Source organism: Balaenoptera ricei, chromosome 16, assembly GCF_028023285.1.
Source record: "Balaenoptera ricei isolate mBalRic1 chromosome 16, mBalRic1.hap2, whole genome shotgun sequence".
Lineage (NCBI taxonomy): Eukaryota > Metazoa > Chordata > Mammalia > Artiodactyla > Balaenopteridae > Balaenoptera > Balaenoptera ricei.
In genome coordinates, this window is record NC_082654.1 from 120,804,354 (window position 1) to 120,825,821 (window position 21,468).

The 21,468-nt window shown below is 42.6% G+C and overlaps 1 protein-coding gene across 3 annotated transcripts in view; it reads left to right on the forward strand.

Moving 5' to 3' along the window:
* Positions 1 to 19,609: 19,609 nt before the first annotated feature.
* Positions 19,610 to 21,468, forward strand: part of NRBF2 (nuclear receptor binding factor 2) — an 89,913-nt gene continuing 88,054 nt past the window's right edge. For all 3 annotated transcript variants that reach the window (XR_009497932.1, XM_059899611.1, XM_059899612.1), the window contains exon 1: positions 19,610 to 19,824. Coding sequence is in view for 2 of the 3 variants with exons in the window: in XM_059899612.1 (XP_059755595.1) it covers positions 19,740 to 19,824 (85 nt within the window). In the remaining variant the exon portion in view is untranslated. The remainder of the gene's footprint in view (positions 19,825 to 21,468) is intronic.

Sequence of the window (21,468 nt, forward strand, 5' to 3'; positions counted from 1 at the left end):
ATATATACACTACCAAATGTAAAATAGATAGCCAGTGAGAAGCAGCTGCATATTACAGGGAGATTAGTTTGGTGCTTTGTGACCACCTAGAGGGGTGGAATAAGGAGGGTGGGAGGGAGATGCAAGAGGGAGGGGATATGGGGATATATGTATACATATAGCTGATTGACTTTGTTATACAGTAGAAAGTAACACAACATTGTAAAAAATTATACTCCAATAAAGATGTTACAAAAATTGGTTTCCATCAGCATGTGTGGAAAGATTTCATTTATGCTCACGTAAAAACTAGACAAATAGGGCTTCCCTGGTGGCGCAGTGGTTGAGAATCTGCCTGCTAATGCAGGGGACACGGGTTCGAGCCCTGGTCTGGGAAGATCCCACATGCCGTGGAGCAACTAGGCCCGTGAGCCACAAATACTGAGCCTGCGCGTCTGGAGCCTGTGCTCCGCAACAAGAGAGGCCGCGATAATGAGGGGCCCGCGCACCACGATGAAGAGTGGCCCCCGCTTGCCGCAACTAGAGAAAGCCCTCGCACAGAAACGAAGACCCAACACAGCCATAAATAAATAAATACCCCCCCGCCAAAAAAATTAAAAAAAAAAAAAAACTAGACAAATACAAAATGGATTTGGCCACTTGTTTTGAATTTTAGCACTGAAAAACAAAGAACAACTGCAACAACAACAAACTGTGCCCTGAGTTCCATATAAAAGGAGGAGAGGTGTAGGTTGTAAACGAGAATGGTCCCTAAGGATGTACTACTTCTTCCAAGTACACTGATTATAGAAGCAAAGGAAGAGGTAGGAGGGTAACTGATGGCAGTCTGTTTATGGGATGTGTTTCTCCCAGGGCCACTCTCACTCTCTGAGACAGACCACATTCTATCTATGGAATGTGTATCTCTCTAAATAAACTGCTTTCACTTTACTATGGCTTGCTCTTGAATTCTTTCCTGCAAGAAGCCAAAGATCCACACTTGGTGGCCAGTTCTAGGGACTCACTCAAGTCCTGGTGAAACCATGTGCCTCAGATTGGGACTCAAACCCGTGTGCCAGGACTTGAACCCAGCCTAAACCCAGATTAGGAGTTGAACCCAAGTGGCCGGGACTCAAACCCTGCCAAAACACACGGTCTTTTAACTGTGATCACACATCTGGTTTCAGGACTTAATGAAGCTCAGGTTCTTGACGTCTCATCCCAGAAAGAATTCAGTGAGAGACAAAGTGATAGGTAAGAAGTGGATTATTTATTTATTTATTTATTTATTTTTAGGATATGTGCTTTTTTAAAATAAATTTATTTATTTTTGGCTGCGTTGGGTCTATATTGCTGCACATGGGCTTTCTCTAGTTGCGGCAAGTGGGGGCTACTCTTTGTCACGGTGCGTGGACTGCTCATTGTGGTGGCTTCTCTTGTTGCGGAGCTCGGGCTCTAGGCGTGTGGGCTCCATTAGTTGTGGCACGCAGGCTCTAGAGCGCAGGCTCAGTAGTTGTGGCGCACGGACTTAGTTGCTCTGAGGCATGTGGGATCTTACTGGACCAGGGCTCAAACCCATGTCCCCTGCATTAGCAGGCAGATTTTTAACCACTGCGCCACCAGGGAAGCCCGTGGATTATTTAGAGAGCAACATACTCCACAGAGTGTGCACCCTCTCGGAAAGTGAGAAAGGCACCAGGGTATGGGGTTGTCAGTTTTTATAGGGGTGGGTAATTTCATAGGCTAATGAGTGGGAGGAGTATTCCAGCTATTTTGGGGAAGGAGCAGAGATTTCCAGGCATTGGGCCACCGCCCACTCTTTGATCTTTGATGGTCGGCCTCAGAACTGTCATGGTGCCGGTGGATGTGTCATTTAACTTGCTGATGTGTTACAATGAGCATATACTGAGGCTCAAGGTCTAGTGGAAGTCAACTCGTCCGCCATCGTGGGCCTATTTGGTTCTAATCAGTTTATGTCGTGTCCTTGGGCTCTGTCATTCATTTTTTCTTTTAATAAATAAATAAATTTATTTAAAAATAAATAAATGAATAAATAAAAAACACACCCTGGAAATTGCCTACTTCTCTTCTTTCTTCACACATCTCACGGGCCACAAGCTAGTCATATAACCACACAGAGCCGAAAGGAGGCTGAAAATGCAGTCTTCATTAGAGAGAACAGAGAGAGTTGATGTTGATGGGCAACAAAATCAATTAGTCTCCACCAAATCAGGTCAGACCCCTGATTACCACTCCAGCCCTGCAGTCTATTGTAACTACCATGATTATCTTGCTTTTGTTAAGTGCCTGAAATCAACTCCTTCTACTCTGGTATCTTTCCTTTTCCATTAAAATCAAGGGTCCCATTTAAACTGCATCCAATTGCATCATTGATTTATGGAAATCACTCATGAAATTGCTTTTTGGAGATGCTGGTACTCTACTCCCCAATGCGTTTTTGTCTTCTGGGCCCTCTTGAGGATAGAATAGATGTATGGGCAGGTCACACATGATACATCTTTTACAGCATTTCTATTTTTTTTTAATTTATTAATTTAATTAAATTTTTTTATACAACAGGTTATTAGTTATCTATTTTATACATATTAGTGTATAGATGTCAATCCCAATCTCCCAATTCATCCCACCACCACCACCACCCCCGCCACTTTCCCCCCTTGGTGTGCATACATTTGTTCTTTACATCTGTGTCTCTATTTCTGCCCTGCAAACCAGTTCATCAGTACCATTTTTCTAGGTTCCACATATATGTATTAATATACGATATTTGCTTTTCTCTTTCTGGCTTACTTCACTCTGTATGACAGTCTCTAGATCCATCCACATCTCTACAAATGACCCAGTTTCATTCCTTTTTATGGCTGAGTAATATTCCATTGTATAAATGTACCACATCTTCTTTATCCATTCGTCTGTCGATGGGCATTTAGGTTGCTTCCATGAGCTGGGTATTGTAAATAGTGCTGCAGTGAACACTGGGGTGCACGTGTCTTTTTGAATTATGATTTTCTCTGGGTATGTGCCCGGTAGTGGGATTGCTGGGTCATATGGTAATTCTATTTTTAGTTTTTTAAGGAACCTCCATACTGTTCTCCATAGTGGCTGTATCAATTTACATTCCCACCAACAGTGCAAGAGGGTTCCCTTTTCTCCACACCCTCTCCAGCATTTGTTGTTTGTTCATTTTCTGATGATGCCCATTCTAACTGGTGTGAGGGGATACCTCATTGTAGTTTTGATTTGCATTTCTCTAATAATTAATGATGTTGAGCAGCTTTTCATGTGCTTCTTGGCCATCTGTATGACTTCTTTGGAGAAATGTCTATTTAGGTCTTCTGCCCATTTTTGGGTTGGGTTTTTTGTTTTTTAATATTGAGCTGCATGAGCTGTTTATATATTTTGGAGATTAATCCTTTGTCCGTTGATTCGTTTGCAAATATTTTCTCCCATTCTGAGTGTTGTCTTTTTGCCTTATTTGTAGTTTCCTTCGCTTATGAAAAGCTTTTAAGTTTCATTAGGTCCCATTTGTTTATTTTTGTTTTTATTTCCATTACTCTAGGAGGTGGATCAAAAAAGTTCTTGCTATTACTCTAGGAGGTGTATCAAAAAAGTTCTTGCTGTGATTTATGTAATTGAGTGTTCTTCCTATGTTTTCCTCTAAGAGTTTTATAGTGTCTGGTTTTACATTTAGGTCTCTAGTCCATTTTGAGTTTATTTTTGTGTATGGTGTTAGGGAGTGTTCTAATTCCATTCTTTTACATGTAGCTGTCCAGTTTTCCCAGCACCAGTTATTGAAGAGACTGTCTTTTCTCTACTGTATATCCTTGCCTCCTTTGTCATAGATTAGTTGACCATAGGTGCGTGGGTTTATCTCTGAGCTTACTATCCTGTTCCATTGATGTATGTTTCTGTTTTTGTGCCAGTACCATATTGTCTTGATTACTGCAGCTTTGTAGTATAATCTGAAGTCAGGGAGTCTGATTCCTCCAGCTCCTTTTTTTTCCCTCAAGACTGCTTTGGCTATTTGGAATCTTTTGTGTCTCCATAAAATTTTAAGATTTTTTGTTCTAGTTCTGTAAAAAAATGCCATTGGTAATTTGATAGGGATTGCACTGAATCTGTAGATTGCTTTGGGTAGTATAGTCATTTTCACAATATTGATTGTTCCAATCCAAGAACATGATATATCTCTCCATCTGTTTGTGTCATCTTTGATTTCTTTCATCAGTGTCTTATAGTTTTCTGAGTACAGGTCTTTTACCTCCTTAGGTAGGTTTATTCCTACGTATTTTATTCTTTTTGTTGCAATGGTGAATGGGATTGTTTCCTTAATTTCTCTTTCTGATCTTTCATTGTTAGTGTATGGGAATGCAAGAGATTTCTGTGCATTAATTTTGTATCCTGCAACTTTACCAAATTCATGGATTAGCTCTAGTAGTTTTCTGGTGGCATCTTTAGGATTCTCTATGTATAGTATCATGTCATCTGCAAACAGTGACAGTTTTACTTCTTCTTTTCCAATTTGTATTCCTTTTATTTCTTTTTCTTCTCTGATTACCATGGCTAGGACTTCCAAAACTGTGTTGAATAATAGTGGTGAGAGTGGACATCCTTGTGTTGTTCCTGATCTTAGAGGAAATGCTTTCAGTTTTTCACCATTGAAAGAGATGTTTGCTGTGGGTTTGTTGTATATGGCCTTTATTATGTTGAGGTAGGTTCCCTCTATGCCCACTTTCTGGAGAGTTTTTATCATAAATGGGTGTTGAATTTTGTCAAAAGTTTTTTCTGCATCTATTGAGATGATCATATGGTTTTTCTTCTTCAATTTGTTGATATGGTGTATCACACTGATTGATTTGCGTATAATGAAGAATCCTTGCATCCCTGGGATAAATCCCACTTGATCATGGTATATGATCCTTTTAATGTGTTGTTGGATTCTGTTTGCTAGTATTTTGTTGAGGATTTTTGTATCTATATTCATCAGTGATATTGGTCTGTAATTTTCTTTTTTTGTAGTATCTTTGTCTGGTTTTGGTATCAGGGTGATGGTGGCCTCATAGAATGAGTTTGGGAGTGTTCCTTCCTCTGCAGTTTTTTTGGAAGAGTTTGAGAAGGATGGGTGTTAGCTCTTCTCTAAATGTTTGATAGAATTCACCTGTGAAGCCATCTGGTCCTGGACTTTAGTTTGTTGGATGATTTTTAATCACAGTTTCAATTTCTTTACTTGTGATTTGTCTGTTCATATTTTCTAGTTCTTCCTCGTTCAGTCTTGGGAAGTTATACCTTTCTACGAATTTGTCCATTTCTTCCAGGTTGTCCATTTTATTGGCATAGAGTTGCTTGTAGTAGTCTCTTACGATGCTTTGTATTTCTATGGTGTCCGTTGTAACTTCTCCTTTTTCATTTCTAATTTTATTGCTTTGAGTCCTCTCCCTCTTTTCCTTGATGAGTCTGGTTAAAGATTTATCAATTTTGTTTATCTTCTCAAAGTACTAGCTTGTAGTTTTATTGATCTTTGCTATTGTTTTTTTTGTTTCTATTTCATTTATTTCTGCTCTGATCTTTATGATTTCTTTCCTTCTGCTAACTTTGGGTTTTGCTTGTTCTTCTTTCTCTAGTTCCTTTAGGTGTAAGGTTAGATTGTTTATTTGAGATTTTTCCTGGTTCTGGAGTTAGGCTTGTATTGCTATAAACTTCTCTCTTAGAACTGCTTTTGCTGCATCCCATAGGTTTTGGATCATCGTGTTCTCATTGTCATTTGTCTCTAGGTATTTTTTGATTTCCTCTTTGATTTCTTCAGTGATCTCTTGGTTATTTAGTAATGTATTGTTTAGCCTCCATGTGTTTGTGGTTTTTACATTTTTTCCCCCTGTAATTGATTTCTAATCTCATAGTGTTGTGGTCGGAAAAGATGCTTGATATGATTTCAATTTTCTTAAATTTACTGAGGCTTGATTTGTGACCCAAGATGTGATCTATCCTGGAGAATGATCCATGTGCACTTGAGAAGAAAGTGTAATCTGCTGTTTTTGGGTAGAATGTGCTATAAATATCAATTAAATCTGTCTGGTCTATTGTGTCATTTAAAGCTTGTGTTTCCTTATTAATTTTCTGTTTGGATGATCTGTCCATTGGTGTAAGTGAGGTGTTAAAGTCCCCCCCTATTATTGTGTTACTGTTGATTTCCTCTTTTATAGCTGTTAGCAGTTGCCTTATGTATTGAGGTGCTCCTGTGTTGGGTACATATATATTTATAATTGTTATATCTTCTTCTTGGATTGATCCCTTGATCATTATGTAGTGTCCTTCCTTGTCTCTTGTAACATTCTTTATTTTAAAGTCTATTTTATCTGATATGAGTATTGCTACTCCAGCTTTCTCTTGATTTCCATTTGCATGGAATATCTTTCTCCATCCCTTCACTTTCAGTCTGTATGTGTCCTCAGGTCTGAAGTGTGTCTCTTGTAGACAGCATATATATGGGTCTTGTTTTTGTATCCATTCAGTGAGCCTGTGTCTTTTGGTTGGAACATTTAATCCATTCACGTTTAAGGTAATTATTGATCTGTATGTTCCTATTACCATTTTCTTAATTGTTTTGGGTTTGTTTTTGTAGGTCCTTTTCTTCTCTTGTGTTTCCCACTTAGAGAAGTTCCTTTAGCATTTGTTGTAGAGCTGGTTTGGTGGTGCTGAATCCTCTTAGCTTTTGCTTGTCTGTAAAACTTTTGATTTTTCCATCGAATCTGAATGAGATCCTTTCCGGGTAGAGTAATCTTGGTTGTAGGTTCTTCCCTTTCATCACTTGAAGTATATCATGCCACTCCCTTCTGGCTTGTAGATTTTCTGCTGAGAAATCAGCTGTTAACCTCATGGAAGTTCCCTTGTATGTTATTTGTCATTTTTCCCTTGCTGCTTTCAGTAATTTTTCTTTGTCTTTAATTTTTGCCAGTTTGATTATTATGTGTCTCAGCATGTTTCTCCTTGGGTTTATCCTGCCTGAGACTCTCTGAGCTTCCTGGATTTGGGTGGCTATTTCCTTTCCCATGTTAGGGAAGTTTTCGACTATAATCTCTTCACATATATTCTCGGGTCCTTTCTCTATCTCTTCTTCTTCTGGGACCCCTATAATGTGAATGTTTTTTTTAATTTATTTTTTATTTTTTTTTAACATCTTAATTGAAGTATAATTGCTTTACAATGGTGTGTTAGTTTCTGCTTTATAACAAAGTGAATCAGTTATACGTATACATATGTTCCCATATCTCTTCCCTCTTGCATCTCCCTCCCTCCCACCCTCCCTATCCCACCCCTCTAGGTGGTCACAAAGCACCGAGCTGATCTCCCTGTGCTATGCGGCTGCTTCCCACTAGCTATCTATTTTACATTTGGTAGTGTATATATGTCCATGACACTCTCTCACCCTGTCACATCTCACTCCTCCCCCTCCCCATATCCTCAAGTCCATTCTTTAGTAGGTCTGTGTCTTTATTCCCATCTTGCCACTAGGTTCTTCATGACCTTTTTTTTTTTTCCTTAGATTCCATATATATGTGTTAGCATACTGTATTTGTTTTTCTCTTTCTGACTTACTTCACTCTGTATGACAGACTCTAACTCCATCCACCTCATTACAAATACCTCCATTTCATTTCTTTTTATGGCTGAGTAATATTCCATTGTATATATGTGCCACATCTTCTTTATCCATTCATCCGATGATGGACACTTAGGTTGCTTCCATGTCCTGGCTATTGTAAATAGAGCTGCAATGAACATTTTGGTACATGACTCTTTTTGAATTATGGTTTTCTCAGGGTATATGCCCAGTAGTGGGATTGCTGGGTCATATGGTAGTTCTATTTTTAGTTTTTTAAGGAACCTCCATACTGTTCTCCATAGTGGCTGTATCAATTTACATTCCCACCAACAGTGCAAGAGTGTTCCCTTTTCTCCACCCCCTCTCCAGCATTTATTGTTTGTAGATTTTTTGATGATGGCCATTCTGACCGGTGTGAGATGATACCTCATTGTAGTTTTGATTTGCATTTCTCTAATGATTAAGGATGTTGAGCATTCTTTCATGTGTCTGTTGGCCATCTGTATATCTTCTTTGGAGAAATGTCTATTTAGGTCTTCTGCCCATTTTTGGATTGGGTTTTTTGTTTTTTTGTTATTGAGCTGCATGAGCTGCTTGTAAATCTTGGAGATTAATCCTTTGTCAGTTGCTTCATTTGCAAATATTTTCTCCCATTCTGCGGGTTGTCTTTTGGTCTTGCTTATGGTTTCCTTTGCTGTGCAAAAGCTTTTAAGTTTCATTAGGTCCCATTTGTTTATTTGTGTTTTTATTTCCATTTGTCTAGGAGCTGGGTCAAAAAGGATCTTGCTGCGATTTATGTCATAGAGTGTTCTGCCTATGTTTTCCTCTAAGAGTTTGATAGTGTCTGGCTTTACACTTAGGTCTTTAATCCATTTTGAGTTTATTTTTGTGTATGGTGTTAGGGAGTGTTCTCATTTCATACTTTTACATGTACCTGTCCAATTTTCCCAGCACCACTTATTGGAGAGGCTGTCTTTTCTCCACTGTATATGCTTGCCTCCTTTATCAAAGATAAAGTGACCATATTTGCGTGGGTTTATCTCTGGGCTTTCTATCCTGTTCCATTCATCTATATTTCTGTTTTTGTGGCAGTACCAAACTGTCTTGATTACTGTAGCTTTGTAATATAGTCTGAAGTCAGGGAGCCTGATTCCTCCAGCTCCATTTTTCGTTCTCAAGATTGCTTTGGCTATATAATGTGAATGTTGTTGCGTTTAATGTTGTCCCAGAGGTCTCTTAGGCTGTCTTCATTTCTTTTCATTGTTTTTTCTTTATTCTGTTTTGTGGCAGCGAATTCCACCTTCTGTCTTCCAGGTCACTTATCCATTATTCTGCCTCAGTTATTCTGTTATTGAATCCTTCTAGTGTATTTTTCATTTCAGTTATTGTACTGTTCATCTCTGTTTGTTTGTTCTTTAATTCTTCTAGGTGTTTGTTCTTTAATTCTTCCAGGTCTTTGTTAAACACTAATTGCATCTTCTCGGTCTTTGCCTCCAATCTTTTTCCGAGGTTCTGGACCACCTTCAGTATCACTATACTGAATTCTTTTTCTGGACGGTTGCCTTTCTCCACTTCATTTAGTTGTTTTTCTGGGGTTTTATCTTGTTCCTTCATCTGGTACAAAGTCCTCTGCCTTTTTATTTTGTCTGTCTTTCTGTGATGTGGTTTTCCTTCCACAGGCTGCAGAACTGTAGTTCTTCTTGCTTCTGCTGTCTCAGGCTCTGTCATTCTTTTAAAGTTTGTTTCTTGCCCCCTTCCCTCCTGTTTCACTTGGACATGACCCCATCTTTTCCCTGCAACAGAGAGATAGTGTGGGCCCCTGCTATTAATCTGCCATGCCAGACCTGGACTGCCTTCCTCTAGACTTCCTTTACAGACTTCCATCTTAATTAAGCTATTTTTATTCTGCGGTTTTTTAATTATATGCAGGAAAATACAATTCATAACTAATAAATTTCAATTACATTCCCCATGTAATTTAATCTGGTCAAAGTTGGTTTCTGCTATTTGCAACGAAAAGAGTGCCAACTAAAATAGATGGCACAGGATTCATTGTTATAAGGTCAAAATTTGATATTCCTTGTTTTACTTACTTTAAGACTTATTGTCGGGACTTCCCTGGTGGTGCAGTGGTTAAGAATCTGCCTGCCAATGCAGGAGACACAGGTTCGATTCCTGGTCCGGGAAGATCCCACATGCCACGGAGCAACTGAGCCCGTGTGCCACAACTACTGAGCCTGCGCTCTAGAGCCTGTGAGCCACAACTACTGAGTCCACATTCTGCAACTACTGTAGCTCAGATGCCTAGAGCCCGCACTTCACAACAAGAGAAGCCACTGCAATAAGAAGCTCTCGCACCGCAACCAAGAGTAGACCCCGCTTGCCGCACCTAGAGAAAGCCCGCGTGCAGGAACGAAGACCCAAGGCAGCCCAAAATAAAACAAAATTAAAAAATAAAAAATAAAAAGGTTACAAAAAATAGACTTATTGTCAGTGAATATTGAAGAAAGTACATTTAATATCATGTCTTTATTCAATGATTTTAAAAGATAGAATAATCAATGATTAAAAATACACTGGGGGCTTCCCTGGTGGCGCAGTGGTTGAGAATCTGTCTGCCAATGCAGGGGACACGGGTTCGAGCCCTGGTCTGGGAGGATCCTACATGCTGCGGAGTGACTAGGCCCGTGAGCCACAACTACTGAGCCTGCGCGTCTGGAGCCTGTGCTCCGTGACAAGAGAGGCCGCGACAGTGAAAAGCCCACGCACCGCGATGAAGAGTGGCCCCCGCTTGCCACAACTGGAGAAAGCCCTCACATCGAAATGAAGACCCAACACAGCCAAAAAAATAAAATAAATAAATAAATAAATAAAATCCAGCCATTCATATTAAAAAAAATTATTAAAAAAAGAAATCTCCCTTTAAAAAAAAATACACTGGAAGAGTGGACAACTGTCCAAGATTCTTTCACAAGTAAACATCACGAAAAAAAATGAAGAGTCAGGATTTCTCTAGATTAAAAGCAAATTAAGAGACTAAGAGACAGCAATTCCATGTAAGTTGTGGACTTTGATTGGATCTTGACTTGCTACAATCTTGGTATTTTGGAAACAGTTGGGAAAGTTTGACTATGGTATGGGCTGATATTAAGGAATTAATGTTAATTTTGTTATGTACAACTTAAGGTATTATAGTAGAGAAAAATGTTCTCATTTTTTAGAGATGAATACTAAAGTAATTAGAGGAAAGTAAAATATTATTTAAGATTCACTTAAAAATTTCTAGCAGACAAATAGATGGAGAAAATATGGAAAAATATTAACACTGAATATAGGGTTTGGATATATTGGTGTTCATTATACTATTATACTTTTTGATATACTTGAAATTTTTCATTATAAGAGGTATAAAAACGCAAAAAAGGCTTTAATTATTTATACAGTTACAAAGTAAACTTGATTAAAATGCAGCCAATAATTATGACTTAATTAAGTAGGATATTTGCTTTGTGATCATTGAAGAATTCAAGAAAGTTCTTTATTTCAATCTCACGTCAATTATTTCAATATTGTGGCCCCAAATTCCTTAATTGGTCTATTTTTCTAATTACTCGTCTCACTTCCCCCAAAATGTAAACTGGAAGAGTGTGATCAACGTGGCAGTCAAGCCGTGGAAGAGTCAATTAGAGTCCTGTGGATTTTAGAACTGGCAAGGGAGAATTCAGCATGGAATAAAGCTGAAGTCTGGCTAGCCTCCATGTATGCTGTAAGAATTCTTTGGCTGCAGCCCTGGTGTCCTAACATCTGAGGTTGCATCATTCTTCTCACAGTTGCTTCTGGCCCAAATGTCAACAGCATGTGATGTAAACAGGTCAGGATAATGTGTATAAGGTGTCTGTCAAATTTTCTCTCCTTTCTTTCTCTCTCTCTCTCCCCCACTCCCCCCAACTCCCCGCTCCCTCCCTCCCTCTTTCTCTTTTTCCTTTTTCTTTCTCCTTCCCTCCCTCCCTCCTTTCCTCCCTCCTTCCTTCATTCCTTACTTCCTTCCCTCCCTCCCTCCCTCCCTTCCTCCTTCCTTCCTTTTTCTTTCCTTCTTTTTCCTCCTTTCCTTCTCTCTCTCTCTCTCTCTCCTTGTCCCTCCTTCTCTCCCTCCCACCCTCCCTCCCTTCTCTCCACCCTTCTTTCTTTTTGTTTGCTTATTTTGGAAACTCAAGCTTACATAGGTTCAAGACAGATTTCCCCCCAAGGACTTTTCAGTTCCCTGAAGGGTGGAAAAAGTATAAAGTCCTGCAAAAAAGACCATTTCAGAAGTAAAGAATGCAGTGAAAGTGAGAAGTAAAAGATTCAATTAGTGGTAAAATGTTTACTTTTTCTGTGCCGCTTTGCTATGAACCCTTCCTTCCCTGAAGCCCTCACATGTCTTCCCAGAATTGTCAGTCAGAGGTCTCCCGTGCTTGTGTTGCTTAGGTGGAATGGCAGCAGGGAGCATGGAACACAGAGGGACTGAATAGGCTAACAATGGACTTGAGAATCTTGGCAACTGAAGAAAATGTTTTTAAAGGAAGCTGGAGGCAAATCTCTCCTAGAAAACTTCAGGAAGAACAGTTTCTGAACTTCTGCCTATGACTTCAATCATTTCTTTCCTACCATTCAGTTTCTAAGTCTTCTCTCATTTACATTGATTTAAAAGTAATTGAACTCCATCTTCCAATATCTCATGATTCCTTTGATCCTTTTCCAATATGTGACTACTCTGTTAGAAATAAAGTCCAGTGGACCAGCATTTTGCATCAGAGGGTCAGAGCAAGAGGTAGAGCTGGAAGTTTGAGGTCTGTGTAATTGGAGATGGTGATTATAATAGCTAAAGGGACTTGATTAGAGATGCCTCAGTGTTCTGACATGTCTGAAAAGAAAATATAGGTGAAAACTGTTTCCTTCATGCCTGACCCAGCACAGATCAACAGGTGAATTATTTTTTATAGATGGAAACAAGGCAGCCCTCCTGGTGTACCAGCAGGTGCACGTCCAAGGACATTTGGGATTCTGGAGAGCTCTCTTCTGCTCCCTTAGTTGAGAAACACCTAATGTAAAGTTGGTTGAATCATTGCCTTTCTGCCTTTATTTGACAGACTTTTCCCTGGTGTCAGCTTACTGGTAAGAAACCTGCCCTGAAATTCTACTTTCCTTGGCCTCCCCTCTGTTGAGCTTTGTTGAGTAGAATGCCTGACTCCTGCCTAACTTGGCTCTCTTCATCCTGGCTCAGGCTGAAGCGACTGGACAGCTTGGCTCAGAGTCCAAGGAATTAGAGACTGCAACCTTGTGGCTACCCTCCCCCTCCCTCACGTGGCCTGTTCCTGCCCAGTCTGGTTTGTGAATAGTTCTTGGCAATTACCCCAGAGGAGACTAGAGCCACTAACAATAGCAACTCTCTTTTTAGCTCGAATCTCTTGGTACCCAGGACCTGAACTTAGGAAAACCCAAAATAACCTATGTAATTACAGTGGGTTACCCTAACAGTCTATTTCTGCTATTACCAACCTTAGATGTCACTCCAGTAGATATTTAGCTGCTTGGAGTGGAAAGAGTACCGGGCTTATGGCCAGACAGACCTAGATTCAAGACCTAGCTCGGCTATTTACTAATTTTATGACACTGGGCAAGCCACTAATTTGAACCTGTTGGAATTGAATGGGTGCCCGCCTGTACATGTAAGTGCTTGGAAACCTGCAAAGTCTTATACAAAGTTAAACCATTGCTATTGGGAAATGGAATATAGTTTCAAGAAAAGAAGAAATTTAAATCTTCAAGAAACAAATGAATCAACTTTTTTACCCTCTGTTCCACACCATGCTCAGTCTTAAAAACAAACAATTAAAACTATAGGTAGTTTCCATTTAAAGTTAAAGGCAGTCTTCCCCCTTTGTTTATGATGAAGTTGGAAATGGGGAAGGATTTGGCAGTTCCTTTCATATCAAGGAATGACAAAGCAAGATGAGTCCTTACACCTAGTAAGTACAGGAAAGAGGGTTATCCACTTAACATGCTAACTATGCCAGCAAACTGGTTTTCTCTGAAGTTTAGCCATTATTTTTATCACTTAAATTTTTATTTTGTATGTAGGAAAAGAGATTGGTTCTTCAGATTTAGACATATTTTTGCACTCTCTCACTACTCTTTATTAATTAATTAATTTATTTATTTTTGGCTGTGTTGGGTCTTCGTTTCTGTGCGAGGGCTTTCTCTAGTTGTGGCAAGCGGGGGCCACTTCTCACTACTCTTGTATAAACAGAGCAGGACCCTGTGGGGCGCTACTGGGTACAAATCCTTTCCATGTTTCTTGTTCGTAGGAAATAAGCTTCATTCAGCCTCCTTGACCTTCTCTGAGTTCCAAAGGGCAGATTCAAACAGTGGCTCATCAGGGAAGGGAGGGAATGCAGAAAAAAAGGAGGAGCAGTCAAGAAACAATAGTGCAGTCCTGGGGCAGGGTCATGGTTTTGGCCAAAAATGCCTTCTCTCATATCAAGAAAGCCAGACCTGGTTCTCTTTCTCCAGGGATCCCCCCCCGCCACAACCCCAACCCTATCTGCTTCCACTGTTATTGCCCCTTTGGCAGACCCTATAGGTTTTGTGACAAAGACAGTGTGCTTGGGGTGAATTCACTGGACAGTCTATAAACACAGAAGCTGTGGGAGTACACTGGATTCTTTTCCCCACAGTAAAGTCAGAGGAGGGGCCACACACACCTCAAGGACTATGTGATGGTTCTTGATGCTGACCTTGTGCTAATCCCCTTCTCCATGGAGCCCCTCTGCTTAAGGGGAGAGAAATAATAGAAGCAGAGAAAACAGAACAGGAGACCAGAAGTGTCTGTTCCCCCCTCTTCCTGTAACGGAGCACATCAAAGACTTATAACCAGAAAAACTTTTGAGGTCAATCCAAGATCCCCTTGATGCAGGAATCCCCTCTAAGCACCTCTGTCAAATGATCTTTCTAGTTTTGTTTGAACGGTTCTGGGACCAGGGAGAGCACTATTATAATACCCCCAGTGAGCGTCTTCACAAACTTTAAAAAAATTAATTAATTAGGCTGCTCTAGGTCTTAGTTGAGGCACGTGGGATCTTTGCTGCGGCATGCGGGCTCTTAGTTGAAGCACATGGACTCTTAGTTGCAGCATGCAGACTCCTAGTTGTGGCATGCAAACTCTTAGTTGTGGCATGCACGCGGGATCTAGTTCCCCGACCAGGGATTGAACCTGGGCCCCCTGCATTGGGAGTCCAGAGTCTTACCCACTGGACCACCAGGGAAGTCCCTTCACATACTTTTATTTTCTATACTTGTTCTAGCATTTCTGTAGGGATTGCTCAGTCAAGGGCATGCACATTTTACATTTTGATAGCAGGCAACAGATTGTGCATATGTTCACACACCCATGTTATAGTGATTAATACAAACGCAGGGCATGGCAGTCATGGTGTTTCAGGAAAACAAAGTTGGGGCACGTGAGGATGGTCATGTGCCAGGTCTCAGGTGAGTCCCTGGGAAGGGCCGCCAAGTGTGGGTCCTTGGCTTCGTGCAGGAAAGATTCAAGATTGAGCCACAGTAAAGTGAAAGCAGGTTTATTCAGGGACATACACACTCCATAGACAGAGTGTGGGCCATCTCAGAAGACGAGAGGCCCCAGGGTACGGGTTGTCAGTTTTTATAGGCATGGGTAATTTCATAGGCTAATGAGTGGGAAGATTATTCCAACTATTTTAGGGAAGGGGTGGGGATTTCCAGGAGTTGGGCCACACCCCACTTTTGGACCTTTTAGGTTAGCCTTAGAACTGTCATGGTGCTGGTGGGTGTGTCATTTAGCTAATGTATTACAATGAATGTATAATGAGGCTTACGGGTCTACTGGAAGTCACTTGTCCATAATCTTGGACCTAGTTGGTTCTAACCAGTTCATGTCATGTCCTCAATGGCTGTCATTCTTTTTTTTTTAAATAACTTTATTTATTTATTTATTTATTTATTTGTTTATTTATTTATGGCTGTGTTGGGTCTTCGTTTCTGTGCAAGGGCTTTCTCTAGTTGTGGCGAGCGGGGGCCGCTCTTCATCGCGGTGCGCGGGCCTCTCACTGTCGCGGCCTCTCTTGTTGCGGAGCACAGGCTCCAGGCGCGCAGGCTCAGTAGTTGTGGCTCATGGGCCTAGTTGCTCCGTGGCATGTGGGATCTTCCCAGACCAGGGCTCGAACCCCTGTGCCCTGCATTGGCAGGCAGATTCTCAACCACTGTGCCACCAGGGAAGCCCTGTCATTCTTTTAAAGGTTGTGCCCTGCCCCCTTCCTGTCTCAATGGGAAGGCAGATTACAGTTCAAACAAAGAAAGAACTCTCTAATTTAAAAAAAAATGGATCACAACGGATCACTTTGAGGTAGTAAGTGTTCAAGAAGAGATTGGAGAATCTGATGCTGTAGATGCGTATAAGATTATGCCACCAAACAAAGTTTGTGTGCCTGAGGCACAGTGAGGCCAAATAAACATTGCAGTTTGGAGTAGAGAAAGGTTTATTGCAGGGCCAAGCAAGGAGAACGGGTGGGGGACTTCCCTGGTGGTGCAGTGGTTAAGAATCCGCCTGCCAACGCAGGGGACACAGGTTTGAGCCCTGGTCCGGGAGCAACTAAGCCCATGTGCCACAACTACTGAGCCTGAGCTCTAGAGCCTGCAAGCCACAACTACTGAGCCCATGCACCACAACTCCTGAAGCCCGTGTGCCTAGAGCCCGTGCTCCACAACAAGAGAAGCCACCGCAATGAGAAGCCCGTGCACTGCAACAAAGAGTAACCCCTGCTTGCCGCAACTAGAGAAAGCCTGTGCACAGCAACGAAGACCCAACACAGCCAAAAATAAATAAATAAATGTATTTTTAAAAAAGGATTATGGGTGGCTTGTACCCAAAAACCCTGAACTCCCTGGTAGTTTTTGGGGAAAAGTTTTTATAGGCAAAATTTGGGGTGAGGGCTGCAGAGTGTGTGCCTTTCTTCTGATTGGTTGGTGGTTAGTTAACAGGGTGATGTTCCAGGAATCTTGCTCTCAGCCTGAAGTTGCCATTCTCCACCTGGGTGGGGGCCTTAGTTCTGCAGAAGAGCTCAAAGATATTATATATTCCTTGAGGAGGAACCAGGACCCTGCCCCAAGGCTGCACTATTGTTTCTTGACAGCCCCTCCCTTGTTTCTGTATTCCCTCTCTTCCCTGATTAGCAACTGTTTGAACCTGCCCTTTGGAACTCAGGAAAGGTCAAGGAGGCTGAATGACGCCTATTTCCTACAAACAAGAAATGGGGGTTGGGGGGGGAATTCCCTGGAGGTCCAGTGGTTAGGACTCAGTGCTTCCACTGCAGGGGGCATGGGTTCAATCCCTGGGGAAATAAGATCCTGCATGCCACATGGCGCGGCCAAAAAAAAAAAAAAAAAAAGAGAAATGGGGGACACGGAAAGAATTTGTACCTGGGAGCCCTACAGGGTCCTGCTTGGTTTCAATTAGAGCAGCTAATATCTAAGGAATGTCTGAAATCGGGCCTTGAGGTATACTCTGGAAAAGCACACTAACCTCTCCAATGTGGCAAGTCCCTAAGTGGTGGTGAAGCTGTGCAACTCAGATTGATACTTGAACCCACACGCTGGGACTTGAACCCAGCCAAAACCCAGATTGGGACTTGAACCCACCATATTTTAACTGAAATCACACCTGGTCTCAGGACTTAATGAAGCTCAGGTTCTTTATGTCTCAGAACAGAAAGAATTCAGAGGGAGACAAAGTGATACGTGAGAAGTGGATTTATTTAGAGAGAAACACTCCACAGACAGATTGTGGGCCGTTTCAGAAGATGAGAGTGGCCCCAGGGTATGGGGTTGTCACTTTTTCTAGGGGTGGGTAATTTCATAGGCCAATGAGTGGGAGGAGTATTCCAGCTATTTTGGGGAAGGGGTGGGGATTGCCAGGAATTGGGCCACCACTCAATTTTTGACCTTTATGATTGGCCTTGGAACTGTCATGGCGCCTGTGGCTGTGTCATTTAGCTTGCTGATGTGCTACAATGAGCATATACTGAGGTTCAAGGTCTAGTGGAAGTCGACTGGTCTGCCATCTTGGACATATTTGGTTCTAATCAGTTTACATCATGTCCTCGGGCTATGTCATTCTTTTAAAGGTTGTGCCCTGCCCCCTTCCCTCCTGTTTCAGTGGCCCATTGAGGATTGGGTTCTTTTACATGAAATTCACTTTCCAGGTGAGCCACAGAGAGCACTGAAAGCTTTGCAGCTTTTAAATGTTCCCCCAAACCCACTGGCCCCATCTTGCTGAGTTGCAGCAGAGATGTACTGCTGAGCTTTTCCCATCTCTGCTTCAGTAATAGGCATGTCCACCTGTGTCCCCAGCTCGGATGGCCTGGGGATTTCTACAACCCTTTATTGATAGTCTCAGGAAATAAATGGGCTTTTTCTAATAGGCTAAGGAGTCTTCCATGTGTCTGAAAAGATACAAACCTGCAGGTAGAAAAAAACGGCCACTGGCAAGCTTCAGGCATAGCTGCTGTTCCCCATACTTCAAGAGAAGCAGCTTGGATAGCTCTGAAGTCTTTGCAGGCCTGCAGCCTCTTCCTTTGATGATCTGGCCATGAACAGCACAGTCTTAGCCTGTGGCTGGTCAGGCCAACAACATGACAGCAAGTGGCAGAGAATACAGCTGGCAGATGCAATGTCCATGTCACCATTTGGACATGGTTGTAAACATCTATCAGGTCTTGCCGTTTGCCGATCTGAATGAAGTTGCTCTCAAACACATAGTCTCCTTCCTTGTCCAGCTGTTGCTGAAGTTCCCCTTAGAAATATTAAACTTGCCCACTGCACAGCCAGCCACTGTAGGAGTACTGCAGTGACATGGATTCACTGCTCATGGTTATAGTTTATCAAGAAAGCTCTGCCTCTGGATTTCATCCCCATGAAGGGGTCTTAATAGTTTTCTTTGCCATATAATAAATTGTCACAAACTTAGTGGCTAAAAGCAACACACATTTATTACCTCACAATTTCCATGGGTTAGGAATTTGGGAATGGCTTTGATGGGTCCTCTGCTCAGGATCTCACAAGGCTGCAATCAAGGTGTAGGCCAAGGCTGGGGTCTCACCTAAAGCTTGGGGGTGCTCACCTAAAGCTTGGGGTCCTCTTCCAAGCTCACAGGGCATTTTTTTTTTTTCCCGGCCACGGCTTGCAGGATCTTAGTTCCCCCACCAGAGATGGAACCTGGGCCCTCCGCAGTGAAAGCATGGAGTCCTAACCACTGCACCGCCAGGGAATTCCCAAGCTCACAAGGCTTTTGAAAGAATTTATTTCCTTCAAGTTGCACAATTCATGGTGCCTCTATCACAGCTGTTTCCTTTACAGCATAAATCACAATTATTTTTTACCAGTGAATTCCTTGACAGAAAGAACCCACCATAGTGGTTTAGCACATAATTGTTAAATGAATCAAGGATTACATATGGTTATTTGTGACCCATATTATTTTCTTCATTAGTTTGTTAGCAACTTGAGAGCGCAGCCCTGAATCATTTGTTTGTCTCCCTCCAGCAGGGTCTAGTCCAGTGCATGGTTTAGCATTACTCAAATCTCGTTTCTGGAAAAAAAAATCAGGTGCAAGAATAAAGGTGGGGACTTGAAAGCAAGGGAGAATGTGGCAAAGCAGAGTGAATCTGGGAAGAGTTACGCTGGAAGGAAATGGGAGAGACCAATAGCAGAAGTCAGCCACTTTTACTTAAATTCCAGCAACAAGGCTGTACCTCCTCACGTGACGTATGCGGAAGCTGAAGACATGCTTCTCGCGAGAGGAAAGATGGACCGCGAGAAAGTGTACGTTTGTCCGTGCCCCGCCTTCCCTGAGCCCCACCCACTCCCTGTCCTCCCTCCCACCTTGAACCAGCCGCGTGTGACGTCGTGACGCGTGCGTGGCCGCGGCGCGGGGGGCGGGCCCGCGGCGCCGCGCCGGAGGAGGAAGTGGTGCGGTTGTTGCTCACTCTGCGCCCGCCGCTGGCTCCCGGGGCGCGGAGTGGGGCCACAGTCGCCGCCGCTGCGTCGCGCTCTCCAGCTGTTACCCTCCATGTGCCCGGGCTCAGTCGCTCCCCTTCCTCAGGCCGCCGCTTACCCCGGGGTCTATGGAAGTAATGGAAGGACCCCTCAACCTGGTGAGTGGCCCACAGAGGGTTGCGTCCGCCCTCGGGCGCCTTTGCCTCAGAAGCCCGGTCTCGGCGTGCAGCTGACCCTCGAGGCCGGGGGGCGGGTTTGGCACGGGTGGTCCTGAAGGCTGGGGGCGCAGGCAAGGCGCGGCCCTACAGCGGCTCCGGCCAAGCCACGGCAGACGGCCCCTCGGGGATCCCTGGGAAGCTCCCGCCTCCCATTTCCCGCCTCCTCCAGGCGCCACCTGCCTCAGGGCTCTGGGCGAGGGGCTCCCACCAGCGGGGGCTGCCACCTCTCCAGGCCGGAGGAAATGCCTCCAAGCGCCGCGTAACCACCTCTCTGCAGCCTGGAGAGGCACTGAAGCCGGCCAGGGCAGAAATGGTGTGTAATACTGGTTCTAACTTCCAACACAGGGTCTGAAGTCTGAGCCTCCCCACTGTGGAGAGATGGAGCATAACGTATCTGACCCCCGTTTCCCTTCACCCATTTCTCACCTGTATTCAGATGCATAGACTGAGACTTCCCTTTCTCAAATAAATTAGAGACAGCTGGGAAAAAAAGACGGGGCCGTCCCTGTTTTTAGCTCAGTTTCAGCCCATTAGGCATCATGAAAATACGGTAGATGTTTGCCTTTCTCAGAAACAGCGTTGCTGGTCACTTACTTATTATGTTTTTAGGCACCTCAGGTGTAGCGATTAAAACAACAATGAGAAACACGAGTTCCGTTCCACCTGGCCACAGCATCTTTTGGTTTCCCAGAGAAGGCGTCTGTTTTGGATACAAAAGTTAGATTACTTAAAGTTGCGGACAGACAAGAGGAACTTTTTGCAGTTCAACTGCGATGATGGGATTGGAAAAAAAGGATGTGTGGAAAATTATTAGTTTCTCACGTTGGAACTCTGAGAACCCTTGTGTGGGGCTGGATTTAAACCATTCTGTAGAGAATCAGTAGAGCCTCGTGGTTTAAGAGTATAGATTCGGGACCTAAACTGTTTGGATTTGAATTCTGACTTTGTCACTTAATAACTGTGTGAACTTGGGCAAATTAGTTGACCTCACTCTTTGTGGTTTGTTGTGAGGATTGAAAGAGTAAATAGGTGTAAAGGGCCTAGAACAGTACCTGGTACATAGTGAAGTGTAAGAGTTAAGCTATTATAATAATCAGACCAAAACTCTTAATTTAAAAATCTCACTTGTGAAGTAAGGTTTGGACTTGGTGAGCTTAAAAAGTTTAAGATTCTAGGACCTAAAGCTGTGGTTCCCAGATGACTGGTGCCAGGTTAGCCGCTATGAGTACCTTGCAGTTTTATTAAGTTATGCCCTGCCCCCATTGTTTACACTTAAAAAGAATTCGACTAGATTTGTTATTTTTTTCTTTTTTTAAAGCCAGGGAAATGCCTTGCAGTTTTCTTGTTCTTAAGGTGACATATAGTTGGCAGTGATGTATAGTGAATGGCTCAATACTGAAACTTCACAGGAATATTATTAGAAATAACCAGCACTTTACAAAATGCTTCCAAGTTCAAGTGTCCTTGCAAAATGACCATTGGGTTCAGTTCCAGTTAACTTCACTTTATTTGGCTGCTTGCTGCAGCATAACCCCAGCCAACTGCCCCACTAGTGTGTGGTAGCTTATGAAAAGACTGGAACTG